Source organism: Vitis riparia, chromosome 11, assembly GCF_004353265.1.
Source record: "Vitis riparia cultivar Riparia Gloire de Montpellier isolate 1030 chromosome 11, EGFV_Vit.rip_1.0, whole genome shotgun sequence".
Classification (NCBI taxonomy): domain Eukaryota; kingdom Viridiplantae; phylum Streptophyta; class Magnoliopsida; order Vitales; family Vitaceae; genus Vitis; species Vitis riparia.
Window position 1 is genome coordinate 19,524,977 of NC_048441.1, and position 17,031 is coordinate 19,542,007.

Sequence of the window (17,031 nt, forward strand, 5' to 3'; positions counted from 1 at the left end):
CCACCATGAACAATCTCAATCGAAATTTTAGACATTGAGAGCATTGGGAATGCACAAAGAATAATAATGACTATAAACTCTAGAGTACTTGTATAAGAGTCATAATATATCACAAAGTGCATATATACTAGTAAAAATCCTAAAGGGTCGGGTCAAATGGTTAAAGAGAAAATTAATTGCACAAAATTTTTCTCGAGCCTTTGAGCACTCCTCTTATTATTTGTGTATTTTCAATTTTAGATATGATCCATCATACAATTATGCCCACAATACACCTAAGTATGTCATTACACTGGTAATAAACTCAACCATGTATACTTACTTGAACAGTCGGATGAACAGATCAACAATCTTGTATTTTCAAGATCAATATACAATAATTCAAGAATTACTTGGAACTAAATCCACAAATTTTTGAAATGAAATTGTAAACTTAAACAAACTAGACTAAATTATTAGCATTATACATCCTTGGAACTCGAGAATTTGAATAGCATAGGATTGAAGACATGATTGGAACACATCATCCGGGAAGGCAAAAGAAAAGTTACAATTAATATTTAGTTGTACAATTGAATTATCCTGGAAAATTGATGACATGTTAAAAAATGTTGGTGTAAATGGAATATAGTACAATAAAAGTTAATTTGGAGTGCCTTGTTTAAAATGGAAGAACAAGCTAGGGCAATATTGAACAGATGATCATGAACCTATGAAATTTAATGATAATGGAAGCAAGTCATGCAACTGATGATCAATGGAACCTTGGTGAAATTAGCTGCTGAAAAAATCATTTCATTCTGCCTCTCCACCACACTTAATTCTAAAATTGGTACTCAATCAACTTGAGCAAGATTAGTTAATATAAGCCGAAATGAACAGGAAGGCTAATGCCATAGTCGGCCTTCAACCAATCATCCCCTTGTATGAAAGGCCCCACTGTGTATTTCACGGCCTCCTCTTTTTCAATGACCTTGTAACCAGGCCACTTCACCCTGGCGCTGAGTGCAGCACCAGGTCCTTTGTTGTTGTATTCAGCGTAGTAGAGGGTGGAGAGGGCAAAGTTGCCTTCCCAAGGTAACCATCCCTGGGGTTGTATGAGATCCTCAATGGTTGATTCCATCACAATGGTTCTGGAGAACTCCTTCCAGGGTCTCCCAAGGTAACTCTTGACCTGGGTCTTCGTCGGGATCAAGTCCTGGTCTGGCAATATGCGGCAGTTCTGCAGCACAATTCCGGTGGTTTCACGTTTGTCTGTCCTTCCCTGGGCCGTGACGATGTTTTGTTGGTTGTCCAAGGGCTTCCTGACGGTGATCAAGCAGTTCTGGAAGATGGCTGAAGCGTCTCCGAATATGAAGTCAATGGTGCCAGTGATGACACAGCCCCGGAAAAACTGGCGATGGGTTTGTGCATAGACCGTGTCTTGGTACCCGTCCATGCGGCAGTTGAGGAAAATTGAGCGATCTGATTGGACTCTGATAGCCACTGCCTGATGCTTTTCTGGCCCCGCTGTGTTTCTGAATCCCATGGAAACAGCCACGAAACCATCTCCTAGAGCCACTGCATGAAAACACAGAAACCATGCACACTTTGAATGTGTATATATATGCCACCAGCTACTATAACATTAATCAATGACTCAGCACCAGAATGATCAATATCTTCCTATTGGGTTGATCCTCATACCGAAACTTGCCGTTTGGAAAGTCCTAACCCCATCTACGAAATTTTTGTTTCCTGTGACGATTGTCTTCCTTGATCCTTCACCATACATGGTGACATTCTGCATCTTCCTTTCCACTGTCACGGTCTCGTCATAAACTCCTTCTTTAACGTAAATTACATACCTGCATTTTCATAAACACATACTAGAAGAGATAAATAAAGATGGACTCCTAATCCATTATAGATGGTGATGATGAAGTATTCAAGATGCGAAGAAGTTGGAGACTTGGAAGTGCATACCGTCCTGGGTATTTGGGTGGCATGGCTGCAAGTGCAGCAGAAATGGTAGTGAAATTTCCACTGCCATCCTTTGCCACAACCGCATTGGGTGTGAGATTGGATTCCTTAGGCTTCAACACCCTGCGATCCTCTCGGGTCATCCAGATAGGAAGGCCGTTGTTGGCCAAAGACGGCCCACTGGATTCCTGTGCTAGAAGGTGACGGTTGGCACCTGTTAAGTCGAATGATGAAAGGATTGAAGTAACCTTCGATACAATGGCCAGGGCATTGCTGGTGAGTTCCTTTGCAGACTTGAAAGTTTTCTCCATATTGGTTTTCAATGGTCCTTCAGGGAACCCATCAATGCAGGTCGCTTGGTAAGACATGACAGCACTTAGCCAATTGTTCAACTCTTGGGTGACTGAGGAGAGCTTGTTTGAAGCAGAAACTTGGGATATTGAAGCCTCTAATTCTTCTTTGGCATTCTGCATCAGTACCTTACAATCTTCATAAGCATCTTTCTCTTCTGGAGTGTCAAACTTGAACGTCACGGTTTTACCAAAGGCCTTTTGGAGTCCATCGGAGGCAGCTGAAATTGCAACCTTGAGTAGATCTTTGGGTTGAGACAATGTACTGTTGGAGCGTGACAGCTTTGAGAGGCTATTCTCGCATGTCTGCTTGTAATCTGTAGCGGAACATATGGTTTTTATGGCCTTGTTATTGTGGGACACCTGCTTTTGAGGTTTAACTGCAGCTGCGGTCTTTTGGCCATTATCATTGCCATGATCATCAGATCTAGTGACGGCAACAAACACCCCAACAGCAACTAGAAGAATGACCACAACCGCTGAAACAGCACCAATGTAAATCCTCTTTTTGAACCTTTGTTGCCTTTCAATTCGCCGCCGTTCTGACAAATGGCCAAAATCCTGAAATGCCATGTTTGTGCTATTTATATGTATATCTAAGGCAAAGGTCTCTCTGCCTTAGATTCAAGCTAAGGCAGAGAGAGAAAGGATTACCAGAAACAAATAATCAGGACGTTCTTCTTCTTTCCCCCTCCTCCTCCTCCTCCTCTTCTTCTTCTTGTGGTCGTCTTATGACTACTACTACTATTATTATTACTATTTCTTTTCTGAATTTTCAATCTTATTTACAAAAGAGGTCTGGACGAGAGACATTTCAGGTACTCTATTTAAAAGTTAGTTAGGGGCTTGGTGAATGGGTCACACAGATTATCCTCCCTTGTCAACCGCATTCCCCGCCACTTCTTTTAAGTCATGTGCGCATCAAATGTATTAAATAGAAATCCTACCAACAGCTTTTCCAAAGCCATGCTTAATTCTGTGGTGGGAGTTCATTTGCCTTCAACAAACTTCATATATAGGATAACCCAGTTCACTTTTAGCTAACCTTGTCTAAATCGATTAAGCCCCGGTTATAACAATTCATTCATTTGCCAATTTTTCTCTGCTCTCGGAGCCATCCAACCTTACATTCCAATAACTAAGAGTAAATAGGAATTATGCATGGTTGATTGAAAATCTACCATGCCCATGCTTAATTTATATCAATACCAACAAAAGGCCCAAATGCGGAACTGATAACCTCAATGTCAAACCAGAAGAGCTTGGATAAATGAGTTGCCATTGGTTTAGTATATATTAGATTTTTTGACTGTGTTGTGATTCAGAATGCCAATGTTATCAAACATGATTTATTTATTGGCGCTGAGCAGCCTTACCCTCTCATTATCAGTGACCGAGGTCCAAGCCACATGCATCTATTTCAGGAACTAAGACACCTCTGTGGCAGAGGCTGGACACCTATTCAGATCACTACAAATTTAGAAGTGATAATTAACCTGTCCCCTTAAGGAGATTCCTCCAGTGAAGGATCAGTTTGCTCAGCTTACCCGGCTGTCCACCATATTCAGAAAGCAGCATCCTACTGATAAAATTTACACAGATCTTCAAAGATAAAAGATGAAACGATTTCATTTCTCTGTTACTTCTATTGATAACAAGCTAGAGAAAACAAGTTTCTGACCCACCTATTTCAGTTGGGCTGATTCAAATTGTTCTCAAGCACTCTAGCAGTTGAGATGCAGAGCCTTAGACCAAATTCAAATCCCTCACATAATACTATAACATTAAACCGCATAGGAGAAAATGATCCATAGAGGAGGGATATCTATCTATCTGTCTATCTATATATCTCTCTCTTCCCCCCCACCACACACACACACACACACACACACACACATATATATATATATATATATATATAATCATTCATTTCTAGTAATTCTAATTAGGACTTCTTCTGGCCACTGTCTCCTGGAAAACCACAGAAGACGCCTCAATATTAAATCCCATCATCGTAAGGGAAGTATGTTGAGTCCAGCCATTCATCACCTGTAATAAACTCAGATACTGTGAAATTATAGGCATCGTTATCTTCCATCACATGATACCCTTGCCAAGTAACTCGATTCTCTGTCCCTGACCCAGGTCCATTATTGTCATACTCTCCATAATATAAAGTGTCCAAGCCTTCATTTCCATTCCATTCGGTCCACCCAGATGGATCAATGAAGTCATCAATGTAGGACTCAAGATAAACCGTGCAAGCGTACACCTTCCATGGCCTCCCCAGGTAGCTTTTGACACTGCCACGATTCGAATACAAGTCATCAGTAGCCGAAATGGAACAGTTCTGTATTGAGATTCCAGTGTCCTCATCTGGGGTGTCCCTGGATTGTGCTGTTACAACAGTGAATTGGCCAGCCATTGGCATTCTGGCTACAATGTTGCAAGCCTGGAAAACAACAGCTGCATTTCCAAATATGAAATCTATTGTCCCATATATGTCACACTCTCTGTAAAATTGTCTAAACGAATGCACATACAATGTGTCCTGGTAACCTAGAATGGTGCATTTGTACACTGCTGCTAAGTCGGCATTTATGCGAAGGGCAACTGCTTGGTGCTTCTCTGGTCCTGCCCTGTTCTCGAAGGTTATGTCGCGTGCCAGAAATCCCTCCCCAGAGACGGCTGAGTTCAATTAGTAGAATTGAGATCAGAAACAGAACAACTCAGACTTTTTCCTTCCAGTGAAAATCCCAGAGTGATTGATGATAAATTGGTTGATCATAGAGAAAGTCTTGTTCAGATCATGCATAGATATCAGAAGAAAAAATTAATAAAAAAATGAAAGAAATCTGTAATGAGGGATCGAACATTACCAACAGTTGCAGATCTGAAAGTAGTCCAGCCATCCACCACACTTCTGCTACCAGTAATGAAGGTAACATCACTTCCATCTCCCAGAAAAACAATATTGGTCTTATGGCTTGGAATATCAACATTTTCCTCATAAACCCCTTCCCTGACATAGATAATTATTCTGTCATCGCTGTTATTGGGAGCAAAATTTATTGCATCAGTGACGGTGGTGAAGTTCCCAGTTCCATCCGCAGCCACAGTAAGCACCTCACTGGGGTCATACTCGTCACCGGAGCTCTGCAATATCCGGCGGGACGCCCATGCTGGGGCACCCATAAGGCGGCGATTGATGGGGCCTTTTTGTGGGGTTGACTTAGACAGAACCGAGAGACAATTACTCACATGCTTGTAAGCAGCAACTATGGAATTCACCAACGTTGGCTTGGAAGGACCAGCGGCAGAATCCAGGCCTTCTAAGCATGTAACCTTGTTTGTGAGGGATGCGCTGAGAAAGGCTCTCGCATCTTTCAGTTTCTGGGAGTCCCCTGAACGGACTCGGGACACGGATCTCTGCAAAGAAGACACGGTGATTTGGTGGAGTTCCCTGCAATCCTGGATGGTTCCTCTTTGCTTTTCAATGACATCAGAGTGCTCTCCGGCAGTGGACAGCAGGGTGGAGACCTTCCCAGCTTCTGATATTGCAGTCTGGAGGGAGTGAAGGAGAAAGGTGATGATGTTGGGATTGATATTGATAGAGACGTGGACCTTCAAAGATTGAAAACAAACATCTGGGTAAGGTGTAGATTTGCAGAAAGATGTCACAGACTTTAGAGAAGTATATGAAGCAGTGGAGTAGTTGAGAGCAGAGGCCCCTGAGAAGAAGAAGATTGGGCAAAGGAACAGTAGCCATCTCAGTGATGAGGAAGTCATGAGAGTTGGACCTTCCAAGAGGGCAATGTCAGGGATTGATATGATACATGTGGGGGAGATTAAAGTAATATATAGTGTGGAATTGGGAACGTGAGAGTTGCATGGAATTTGGTAATTTGGATGATGAGGCAAAGCATGAAGGGTGAAGAAGCCATTCAAGATTTTTTTTCATTTTTTTTTTTTGGAGAGTATATCTGCTGGCATGATGAATACCAATAATACGTCACACTAATTTCCTAGTCATTTCTATTAATTATCTTTTAAAAGAATTTTCAATATAGCTTCAAATGTTCATAGGTGGACACAACCACATGCCATATTTTGATGTGATGCCCCTATTACTTAAAATTTATGTGACAATATATATAATTTTTTTTAATAAATTAGGTTTTGGATCGTTTGCTATATATAGGCTATTCAATAATGATAAAAAAAAAATATTAAAAATACTTTTAAAAAAATTATAAGGTAAATGTGCATGGACAGTATCTTTTTACCTTTTCTTCTTCTTCTTTTTACCATTTCTCAAAATCACTTGAAACGGATTGAGTAATCAGTGGGAAATTAATAAGTTGGGGATGATGGGGGAGGAGGTGCAGATACATTGCATGCATTAGTAAAGTTGGAGGAGCAGGAGAAGCCATGAGACCTACCAGCAACAAGTCATGCTGTAATGATATTATTTTGAAGTTAAACCGCCCATGCCATAATGAAAAACTGGTGTAAAATTTAATTTTAAACATGGGATCTGCAACTTGACCTTTGTCCCATTCTGAAAATCAGCCACATCGGGACACAATTCTTGTCCCACAACATGCCAAATTCTCACATGTTTGCGATTCTTTTTTGTTTTCTTAGATTACTAGTTGCTGGTTAATAAAGCCGCCTAGCTTCATTATCCTTTTGACTTAATGTTACTCTTGATTAATCATATGTAAGTTTAAGTTCAATTATATGTATACACTATTGCCTCGCCAGTAGCGGTAGTGGGATTCTTCGCTCCCTGTAGTGGTGCCTGAGCATCAGGGGAAGCTCAGTTTGAAAAATCTAATTAAGATACTTGTCTTTTCCAAAGCTTTCAAAGGTAGGAAAAGGTGTAACCATCCTAATCAATTATGTCATGTCTATATCCATAAAAACGTGCTTCAATCAATTATATCCATATTCATGAATGACCAGCCATGCCGAAGAGGATGATATGTTTGCTCATTTTGTATTTACTATTTACATTCTAAACAATTTTTCCTCGAATGATCTCTACGTACATGTAGTGACAAAGCCAGTTTTAGGCTCAAGAGATGGAGCACATAACACCTAGATGGATTGAATCGCTTGAGTCATTAATTTATTAATCTTTGATCTTTGCTTACTTGATACATACTCATCATCTCCGTCAAGTAATTAATTTCTTTTATTCTGTACGTAACAAGGAAACATAAAAATGTTTAATTTTGTACAATATTCATTTTCCTAATACCAAAGAGGAATTTGAAATCATTTAATTAATTTGATTTTAACAATGAATCGACATACTCTTTGCGTTTGTTTGAAGGTTTTCTGCAAAGGAAAAAGGCATAAACGTTAATTAACTTTGAGAAACAAACAAAACGGAAATGGGGAAAAAACACTTGATTTACAAGGAGCTAGCCCGTGATGTGTTGTTATTTTCCTTCTTCCTCTCTGCAGAAGAGGTGATTCAAAGACTTGACACCCCATCTAATCTTAACCAACCCACTAAACTTTTTAGTATTTGTAGCCAAATCTAACCTCAACCAACCATTAATATTCCTATGTATACGTGCTACTCATGCTTGAAACTCACCACTACTCACCAATCACCGTGATTAGAAATATTAATATTGAAGGGTGAAATATTCGAAACTGCCATATTTATCTCCCTAGTGTTTCTGCATATCTTGAAGAAACTGGTGGCCGATGGTGGGCAAGTGAAAACTTGAGAGTTGCGACAAATGGGTCACACATTCTTCACCAGAAGTTCCCAAATCTCTCAGACTCGGTTATACATGAGAAGATATTATTGGGCCCGAGACGTGGACAGATGAGAGTGGAATGAAGTCAAATAAAGGAGGTGTGGACGAGATTGGAGGGTAGTGTAAAGGACAAAGAACCTTTATGCCAGATTACAATGTATATGCTGTTGAGGCAGAAAGGCTGACCACCGGTCCACCTCCCATGGCTATGGCCCTGCATGTGATATGAGAGAGAGAGAGAGAGAGAGAGTGAGACATGTGATGTGTGGCATGCCTTCCATGATCAGAAACCTCGTTCATTCTCTCTCTTCCTCTCTCTCCCAGACTCCCAGTCAACCATAAAAGGGATTGAAATTTAATCGAAGGTTTTTTTCTTTATATTATTTTATTTGTTTGTCTTGTGCATGTATTTAATAATGCTCCAATTTCAGATACAGTGCCATTGCCGACATCTTTATTTTATTTTATTTTTTAAAATATAATTATGAAAATATGATAGTTTCCAAAATATTGAGAATTTTATAATAAAACTTCTATGCACTGTTAGTAAAATGAATCAATTCAACATGTTGACGTCAAAATTATTTTTCGAGAAGAGTCATATGTTAAAAAAATTAATTTAATTTTTATGTTATATTTATCTATTCAAAAGACTAGTGTACATAAAAAAAAAAATACTAAACTCATATTCTGAAAAAATAAATTTAATATGAAAATATTAAACTAAAAGAGGAGTTTAATATGAAAAACAAATTTATTAATATTTTATATATATATATATATATGAATAGTTTTTACAAAAGATGAATTTAGTGTAAAAATAACTCACGGTGTGAACATTGAACTTATATTTTGAAAATACAAGTTTTATATATAAAAAAAATATTTAATTTTTATACTGGGTTTGTTTGGTTTAAAGAGAAATTCAATGGAAAAATTGAATTGATTTATTTCATATAGAAGTCGTATTTTTGAAAAGCAATTTCATTGTTGAGACGATGGAATATTTTTAGGCTACCAATATTTCTTCAAAAGACAAGGCCACTCCACGCGGATTTCACTTGGTACAAATTATGAAAGTTATAGAAATATTTTAAAATAAGGAGGAAATTCAAGCTATAAAATAATGAGATCTAATTTATTATATAAAGTAATCATACGCTATGTAACTTGATTTACTATGCTTTTTGGTGTGTTTAGTGAATGAGAAAATACCCAAAATATTGTAACAATTTCTCATTTGTGAGGTGCTAACAGACTCTCTTTCACCAGATACTACACACTGATTATTCCATGCATTGGTCAGAAAGGGGCCAACCCTACAACCTGCCCCCCACTACACATATGGGCCAAGCCCATATCCTTGGATTACAAAAGTGGACCTGAATATATATGTGAAGGAATTATAGGATTTGTGAATGAAAATTTGAAAGGAAAAAAGTGAGATGCCATCTTATTCGAACTTTATCGTAGTAAACTTATTTCTAAGAGGACCCCTGACAGATTGGCCCGCCCCTTCATTTAAATAAGCCTGGGCACTGGGCCACCCACTGGGGAAGATTGGAGGGACGTGGGCTAGCTACAGCTACTGCTACAGAGGCACCGCTGCAAGTCTGCAAGCCATGGGCATTTTGGAGTGACTGGAGAAGAATCCCATGCCACAGAAACCGACACATGTTGGAACTTGGAATCCACGTTGGTATGAATTTTATTATTATGCTCAAACTTTCCTGCATCCATCAATAATTCAAAAATCGAAAGTATGTTGGTGTTGTATTTTTAGGCCCTGGAAGGCATGGGAGTCACGGGACTATGAAGATTTCTTTGGTTTTTATTATTATTTTGTTTTCCATGTTGATCATGCCCATGGGACCCAATCTGGGCCTCAAGGCATGGATGATGGATCTCCTAATTCCTGCCCTTATTTCAATCAGCGGTAAAAGAGGGTGTAGTTCAGTCAGTTCAATTTTTAAGGAAAAATGAATCGAAACGAGAAGATTGGTCTCATCGGTTTCCGTCTTAAATTCACTCGTGGAGGGGGGGCGCAATGCGGTTTTATTATTATGAAACTGAAAATTGATGCAAATCATGCATACATGCATGGGGAGATACTTAGGAGATGGAGATACAGGGAGGAGTCTAGTCAAATGATGGCAGTGAAACAGAATTAGAGACCCAGAGAGAAGGGAAAGCCGGTGGACGGCAACCAACTACTTCCCCCAATAAAACTGCCGGCAGTAAAAGCCTGGGCCTCACTTGCACTGGTGATCACCTTGAAGCCCTTCCAGTTCACCCTCTTGGAGGTGTCTGCACCTGCCCCTGTGTTCTGATACTCAGCATAGAAGAGGGTGTCCAGAGCAAAATTGCCATTCCAAGGGTACCACCCAGCTGGGTCGACCACATCACTGATACTTGTCTGCATGACAACGGTCCTGGAGTACTCCTTCCATGGCCTCCCCAGATAAGTAGGGAAGCTGCTCTGGACGGGCTTTAGATCCGAGGTTGCACCGATCCTGCACTTCTGGATGACAATGCCAGTGTTTTGGTTAGGGTCATCTCGGCCTTGAGCGGTGACCATGTTCCTCTGACCTGAGTTTGGGCGACGGGCGTGGATGTCACAGTCCTGCAAGACAGCAGCAGCATTTCCGAAGATGAAGTCAACAGTGCCAGCAACGAGACAGCCGACGAAGAACTGACGGAGGGAGTGAACGTAGAGTGTGTCCTGATATGCAAGGATGTCACACCTGTAGAATGCCGATAGATCTGATCCCACACGAAGTGCCACTGCTTGGTGCTTTGATGGCCCTGCTGTGTTCTGGAAAGTTATGTCCCTCGCTAGGAACCCGTCTCCCACCACCGCTGCAGCCGCACCCACCATTCATATCACCATTAATCATCTACATACTTGAAGCAACTTGTATATTCTTATAACCAAATCCAAGAATGCAACGAATCAAAACTTGCACAAATGTTAGGCTCCTGAAAATAGTTTTTGAATTTTTAGAATGACGAGCTTTTTTACTTTTAAAACCAGATTGCTTTTGAAAACAAATTTGAGGACTTTTTAAACGTTTTAAGTAATAATTGAAATCATCATACTTCACTAACTTTGAACTTTCATATAGATATATATATGTCGGAGTATGGTAAATTCTTTTTCATATTTGAGTTTGAATTGAAAATGATTTTTTGACAAGTGTTGTTCAAATCATCTCAAACAAGCTTTTAAGTTCTCATTTAAGTAGTAACAAAAAATAAATCGTTCTATAGTGGTGGTAGGCGAATAACATATATTAAGCATATATAATATACACTCATAACAAGTACTAGTGATGTATATTAAGTATATATAATTATAATATAATATACAATCGCACCCATCTCTTGGACAACCTTAATGATATCAAAAGAAAAACCTTGTCCCATGGCAAATATATCTCGACTCTTGACAAGGCCTCCCCTTGTCTGGAATCTATATCATATCATTATATTTCCCAATGCCGAGCGATAAATGTTGTCGGCAAAAAGGTTCCAATTTCAAATACAACTAAAATCTATTTATAATTATTATTTTAGAAAGGACAAACACACGTTGAGATACGCGGGTTTAGTGTGTCCATGCATAGAAAAATGAAATTTTCACTTGGATAACCGAACCTGAATGTGGATAGATTCACCCAAACATATTAAAAAGGGCATAGAAAAATGGAAAATTAGTTTTAGGGTTTTGAATCCCTGGTTTCCGGAGAATATATATATATATATATATATATATATATGAAGAAGAAGAAGAAGAAGAAGAAGAAGAAGAAGAAGATACAAATAAATTAATAAAATCAAATATAAAATAATAGACTCAGATTTGGGTATAGATCAATGGGTATAACTAGATGTGATTAGTTTTGTTTTTATATTACAGCAGGATCTTGAAAAATATTGGACTAGGCAGAGAGAAAGGTCTATGTATGGAACTGAATTGAACAGATAGGCAAGGCACAAGAAATGGGTGGAGTGAGACCAAGAGTCAGGACAAGCGCCAGACATTGAAGGTGTGTTGAAGAAACAAGAAAGAAGGTGGATGTGCCTCATCTATTAGACTGTTTGTTATGTATAGGGTGTGTGGCTAGAAATGGGCTAATTGACTCTAGAATGACTGGATCTACTTTGTGGCACGCTGTTTCTGACATCCCCACTGGATTCTAGTGCAGACATTTTTGACAGACTTGGACGTAGAGCATGGAGGATCCAATGAAGTAAAGGGGCATTTTTCTTTTCCATTTCTAAATAAATGATTGTTTCAAGATACATGGATCCATAATGGATGTGGTCAAAGTGTGCTATGGGGGTGAGAGCCTATCTGAACATCACAATTACTAGTATGGTCCCCACTCCCCAGCAATAAATTGAATTAGGTTTGCCTTGCTGTGGGCTCGCGTCATTCCAATAAAACGAAGTAGTAAAACTCTGGAGTACGACTATTAAAAATGTGGTGTGAAATCTAAACTATCTGATATATTAATAAAGGACTAAGGTAGGGATAAACCAAATCAGCACTATCCAAAAAGAAAATACAATACCAACTTGAAGCACGAGCACCATAGTTTATTACCTACAAAACCAAGACTTGTTTGGCAACATTATTAAAAACAATTCCTAAAAATATAGTTTTTTAAAAATATTTTTCAATGATGTAAAATGGTATTCTCTATAATTTACAAAATTATTGCCAATAAGGCAATGACCCTTTCTAAAGATGTTGCCCTAATTGGAAAGCGCCCAACTCCCACCTTAGTGATGAATTATGGCCACACACGCTAGGATGAAATAAAAATGGAAATAAAATCAGAAAAACAATTACTGAGGGAAAAGAGATAGGAATGGGTTTGAGATGTTTTTACCAACAGTGGCAGAGTTGAAGGTTGTGCTGCCATCAACCACATTCCGACTGGCAGTGATGATGGTATTGGTCCTCCCATCTCCCAAGAACATTATGTTTGTCTTCTTCTTCGGCACCTCCACGTTTTCCCTGTATACTCCTGCTTTTATCCTTATTATGTACCTTTTACTACTCCTCTCCGGCGCTGCCGCCACCGCCTCCCCCACTGTCTTATAGTTTCCACTGCCATCCGCAGCCACCGTCACATCCGCCGTCACAGTGGACGCTTGCAACAGTCTCCGATCTCCGGCAGACAACCACTCGGGCCACTCTATTGCTGTTGCAGCCGCTTCCTCCTCCTCCTCCCGAAGCTGCCGCCCAGCAGCAGAGGCTGCGGCGGCCATGTCGGTGTCGGTGAGGTTCTTGATCATGGCCAGCACGTTGCTGCACAACCGGAAGGCGTGCATTTGGCCATCCATCAACCCTTTCCGAATCTTATTGTCGGCCCCATCGTGGGAGAATCCATCAATGCATGTTTCTTGGTTGGTCATGGCGGCACTCAACAGTGTGATGAGGTCGTCGGCTTGTTGGGATATGGACTTGTTGAGAGAATAGTCCTGGAGATCAAGAGCAGACTTGTGAAGCTCGTCGAGGGTGTCGTCCACCATTTCCAGACAATCGTGGAGGGCAGCCTTCTCCCGCGGGGAAAGGCCTAAGCGGGTTTTGATGATGTGCTGCAACGTGAAGTAGTTGTGCTGGACTGTTGTTATGGTGAAGTTCAACACCGCCTCAATCACATCCTTTGGATTCGTGATTTTGGCTTCCTCCCCCTCCCTCGATGACACTGCGGAGAAGCATAGCTCTGGGTACAAAGTGGCACTGCAGGAGGATTTGACGATGGGGTGAGCTGCCCAGTTTTGATGTTGGGAATTCTGTGGAGACACAGAGACTCTCGCCACTGTCACCACCAGTACTAGAAGGAATACAAGAGAAGCACCAACTCCTAACAAGACCCTCCTACTCTTCTTCTTGCCGGACTCCCCAAATGTTTCCCCAATCTTCACCATTATCACTATCCACTCAACTCCACAAGAAAGGTGGACACCCAACACTGAGGACTGGGGATGACTACTCTATCCCTTTTTTTTATATGTAAAAAGCATTACTGAGTGAGGTGATTGCATTCACTTTAACCAGCCCCATGTGAAGTTTGGAAAATGATTTCTAGCTGCAGACAAACCTTTTTCCAAGGGAAAATGGACGTCGAAAGCTTTATGGTCAACTACATTTCACATCAAAGCTATGAGTTATGGCTCATATATGCTCAATCTCATGCATTTACTTGAGCCAATTTCAATTGTCGCACCAACTAATTTAGTTAAAAGTCCGCGAGAAGTGAGTCTCATTGATGGTTAAAATGGTAGGTGGAATTGGCAGGAGCCCATCTATCCCCCATTTAATCGGCTATGGCCTATGGCTGATTCATCTCTGTCACGACCCCATCAGGATTATTACGCCACCCTGACCCTTTCCATTATTGTTTCCCAACAACAAACATTTGGTAGACTTTCTGTCTTGTAATTTGTAAAAATAGAAAACCGTAAATCTTGTTATGATGCCCGATTTTGAGATTCATGATGCCCAAATTTAAAAACAATTCCTCCCCCGACCAACCTTATAAAAGTACGATGAATACAGAATCTCGATAATGCCCCTCGGCCCTTTTAGAAGCCCAGCCAAGTAACCACAAAATTGGCCCATTCAGTCAACTCACCACAAAACTGGCAACTGGCCCATTCAACGCCACCCGTACCACCCCACCCCAACAATTCCTATCCATAATCCGGACTTTGAATCTTTGATACCAATTTTTTGGATCGGATTTTAACTATCTGAATTGGCGCTTTGATACGACTTTTTGGATTGAATTTTAACTATCTCGTATGAGGGCGATGAGGATAAGTTAATCCTTTTAATGTAGCATTCAACCAATATCATTTGAGTTAAAAGTAATATTATTGCACTGTCAAGTTATTACCCTACAAAAGAAGTCAACGTGCAATCGGAGATGTTAGGAAGAATGCTAGATAATTTGTCATTGTCTGGGAAGTGTGCTACCTAACCATTTATTTAGGTTGATTAGTTATGAAGCAGCAATTATATGGGAAATGTGTTAAACAAATTGATTTCATGAAATAAATTATTAAATTATAATATATATGTATATATAAAATAACAATTCCTTAAATTTTGATAACATATATACTTTTGAAATCATAAAATTAATTAATTAATTAATTATATATGTTGGCACATAATTGAATTGAGTAATGTTGATTTATATATATATCGTATAATGATTTAGAATGCGTTTGATAATAATTTTAAAAAGTATTTATGATATTTTTAATACTTAAAAATTTTTATTTTCAAATATTAAAAATATCAAAAACACTTATCCAAGTCAAACACATGTTTAATCTAGTATTTATTATATTAAAAACTCTTTTAAAAGAATCACTTTCACACTTATTCATAAAACTTGTTTTGGAATGTGTTAAAAGCACTTTCTGTTATTTTGTTAATTACTTTTAAAACTCTAAAAAATCATTTAAAATATTCCTGGGTAAAATCACTATTTTATTATATAATATAATAATAATAATTAATAAGTAACTATAATTTGTTTTAATTTAGACAACACCCGAGATTTGTGATAGAATGATGGAGGGGTCAACACCAGGTTTTTCAAAATCAATATTTTACGTTAACTTTACTTGTATATTACGTTATCTACTTTGACTCCTTTTTTCATTTTTTCCAAGGTTAGGATTTTGGAAAATGACTTTTTCCACTTTCACCATTTTCATCATTTAAACCTAAAATTTAGTTAAAGATATATGTTAAATTCATGACTAATGTCTTAATAATAATTCCAGTTAAATTGGTTGAGTTTAGCCTTTACAATTACATAATTCCTTCTTATATGTCATTGGAGCATAATTTATGGCTCTAATTAGACTAATTTAGATTTAAAACCCTTGATTTTTCTTTTGATTCTTATGTTTAGGATTTATATATATATATACTTTTTGGAAGCATTTGTGATCAATTTTTTTAAAAAAAAAAAATTTGAGAGCTACATGTTTGATATGTTGTCAAAGATTTTCTTCTAGAAAATAATTTTTTGAGCCTCTTTTTGTTTTCTTTTATTATTATTTTTTTTTCAAAAGTGATTGTAAAACTTTATTTCCAAACCATTTTTTTTATTGAATTTCAAACCCTCTTTAATGATTAATTTCATGGCCAGATGTCAAATCCCTCAACATGGACTTTGATTTTACCATTATGCTTGAAAATATTGATAGATGCTTTCATTTTATTTTTTATTTTTTGTAAATTTTAAAAACTTTTTAAAATTAATTTTAAAATACCATTTTCAGACCTTATGAGTACCTTTCATTGTCATTTGGGATTTGAGATTATGGTCATTTTATAGCTAACAATGGTTGCCACTAGTTCTTGGCATACATGGTTTCACATGAGAGCCCACATATCTTACTTCTCAAGTTTTGCATGTTTGTTATCTTGTTTGTGACCTTCAAGTTGTTTTTGCAAATTTGAACCTTTTGATTTGTTCTAAAATACGTTTGAGACTGATTTTGTGTTTAGGACACCTTGAATATATTAAAAAAAAAAATTGTTTTGTTAAAAATCCCTCCCTAAGCTTGTTGTATAAACTGGTTTTTCCAAGCGTTCTACTATTGCCCTATTTCAGCATGCTAAAATGTTTTTGCAAATCAATCACAATTATTTGAGTTTTAATTAATTTTGATTTTTTTTTATATTCTATACTCCTTTAATAAGCTTAGGAGCTTTAACCTTCTTAAGAAATCTCTTATTAAGTTTGTGAATTAATTTGATCTTTACATGCTTACTATGTAGTCTTATTTTTTAGATGTGAAGTGTTTTATTGAAATTTGTATCATATGGTGATGTTTTGGCTTATTAGGCTTTTAAAATGTGTTCGAGACACCTTGAATATGTTTTAGATTTTTTTTTT

At 38.2% G+C, this 17,031-nt stretch overlaps 3 protein-coding genes across 3 annotated transcripts; all 3 read right to left on the reverse strand.

The window, feature by feature from the left end:
- Window positions 1-463: 463 nt before the first annotated feature.
- On the reverse strand, window positions 464-3,008 carry LOC117924499 (putative pectinesterase/pectinesterase inhibitor 45). The gene is made up of 3 exons (XM_034843123.1): window positions 1,966-3,008; window positions 1,687-1,847; window positions 464-1,560 (listed from the first exon to the last, which is right to left on the reverse strand). The coding sequence occupies exons 1-3, from the start codon at window positions 2,883-2,885 to the stop codon at window positions 860-862; spliced, it is 1,782 nt and encodes a 593-aa protein (XP_034699014.1). The 5' UTR covers window positions 2,886-3,008; the 3' UTR covers window positions 464-859.
- A 907-nt stretch (window positions 3,009-3,915) lies between these two features.
- LOC117924500 (probable pectinesterase/pectinesterase inhibitor 12) lies at window positions 3,916-6,199 on the reverse strand. The gene is made up of 2 exons (XM_034843124.1): window positions 5,192-6,199; window positions 3,916-5,000 (listed from the first exon to the last, which is right to left on the reverse strand). Exons 1-2 carry the CDS (start codon window positions 6,099-6,101, stop codon window positions 4,312-4,314), a joined length of 1,599 nt encoding a protein of 532 aa, XP_034699015.1. The 5' UTR covers window positions 6,102-6,199; the 3' UTR covers window positions 3,916-4,311.
- A 3,910-nt stretch (window positions 6,200-10,109) lies between these two features.
- On the reverse strand, window positions 10,110-14,229 carry LOC117925148 (pectinesterase-like). The gene is made up of 2 exons (XM_034844039.1): window positions 12,991-14,229; window positions 10,110-10,951 (listed from the first exon to the last, which is right to left on the reverse strand). The coding sequence occupies exons 1-2, from the start codon at window positions 14,033-14,035 to the stop codon at window positions 10,260-10,262; spliced, it is 1,737 nt and encodes a 578-aa protein (XP_034699930.1). The 5' UTR covers window positions 14,036-14,229; the 3' UTR covers window positions 10,110-10,259.
- Between the last annotated feature and the right edge of the window lie 2,802 nt (window positions 14,230-17,031).

Excerpts from the sequence above, each read along its gene's own strand:
- LOC117924500 (XM_034843124.1), bottom strand. The coding sequence starts at position 6,101 with ATGACTTCCTCATCACTGAGATGGCTACTGTTCCTTTGCCCAATCTTC. Across the intron at positions 5,001-5,191 it reads TTTCAGATCTGCAACTGTTG|CCGTCTCTGGGGAGGGATTT; the intron begins GTAATGTTCGAT and ends AATTGAACTCAG.
- LOC117924499 (XM_034843123.1), bottom strand. The coding sequence starts at position 2,885 with ATGGCATTTCAGGATTTTGGCCATTTGTCAGAACGGCGGCGAATTGAA. Across the intron at positions 1,848-1,965 it reads CCACCCAAATACCCAGGACG|GTATGTAATTTACGTTAAAG; the intron begins GTATGCACTTCC and ends ATGAAAATGCAG. Across the intron at positions 1,561-1,686 it reads TTTCCAAACGGCAAGTTTCG|TGGCTCTAGGAGATGGTTTC; the intron begins GTATGAGGATCA and ends GTTTTCATGCAG.
- LOC117925148 (XM_034844039.1), bottom strand. The coding sequence starts at position 14,035 with ATGGTGAAGATTGGGGAAACATTTGGGGAGTCCGGCAAGAAGAAGAGT. Across the intron at positions 10,952-12,990 it reads CTTCAACTCTGCCACTGTTG|CGGTGGTGGGAGACGGGTTC; the intron begins GTAAAAACATCT and ends GTGCGGCTGCAG.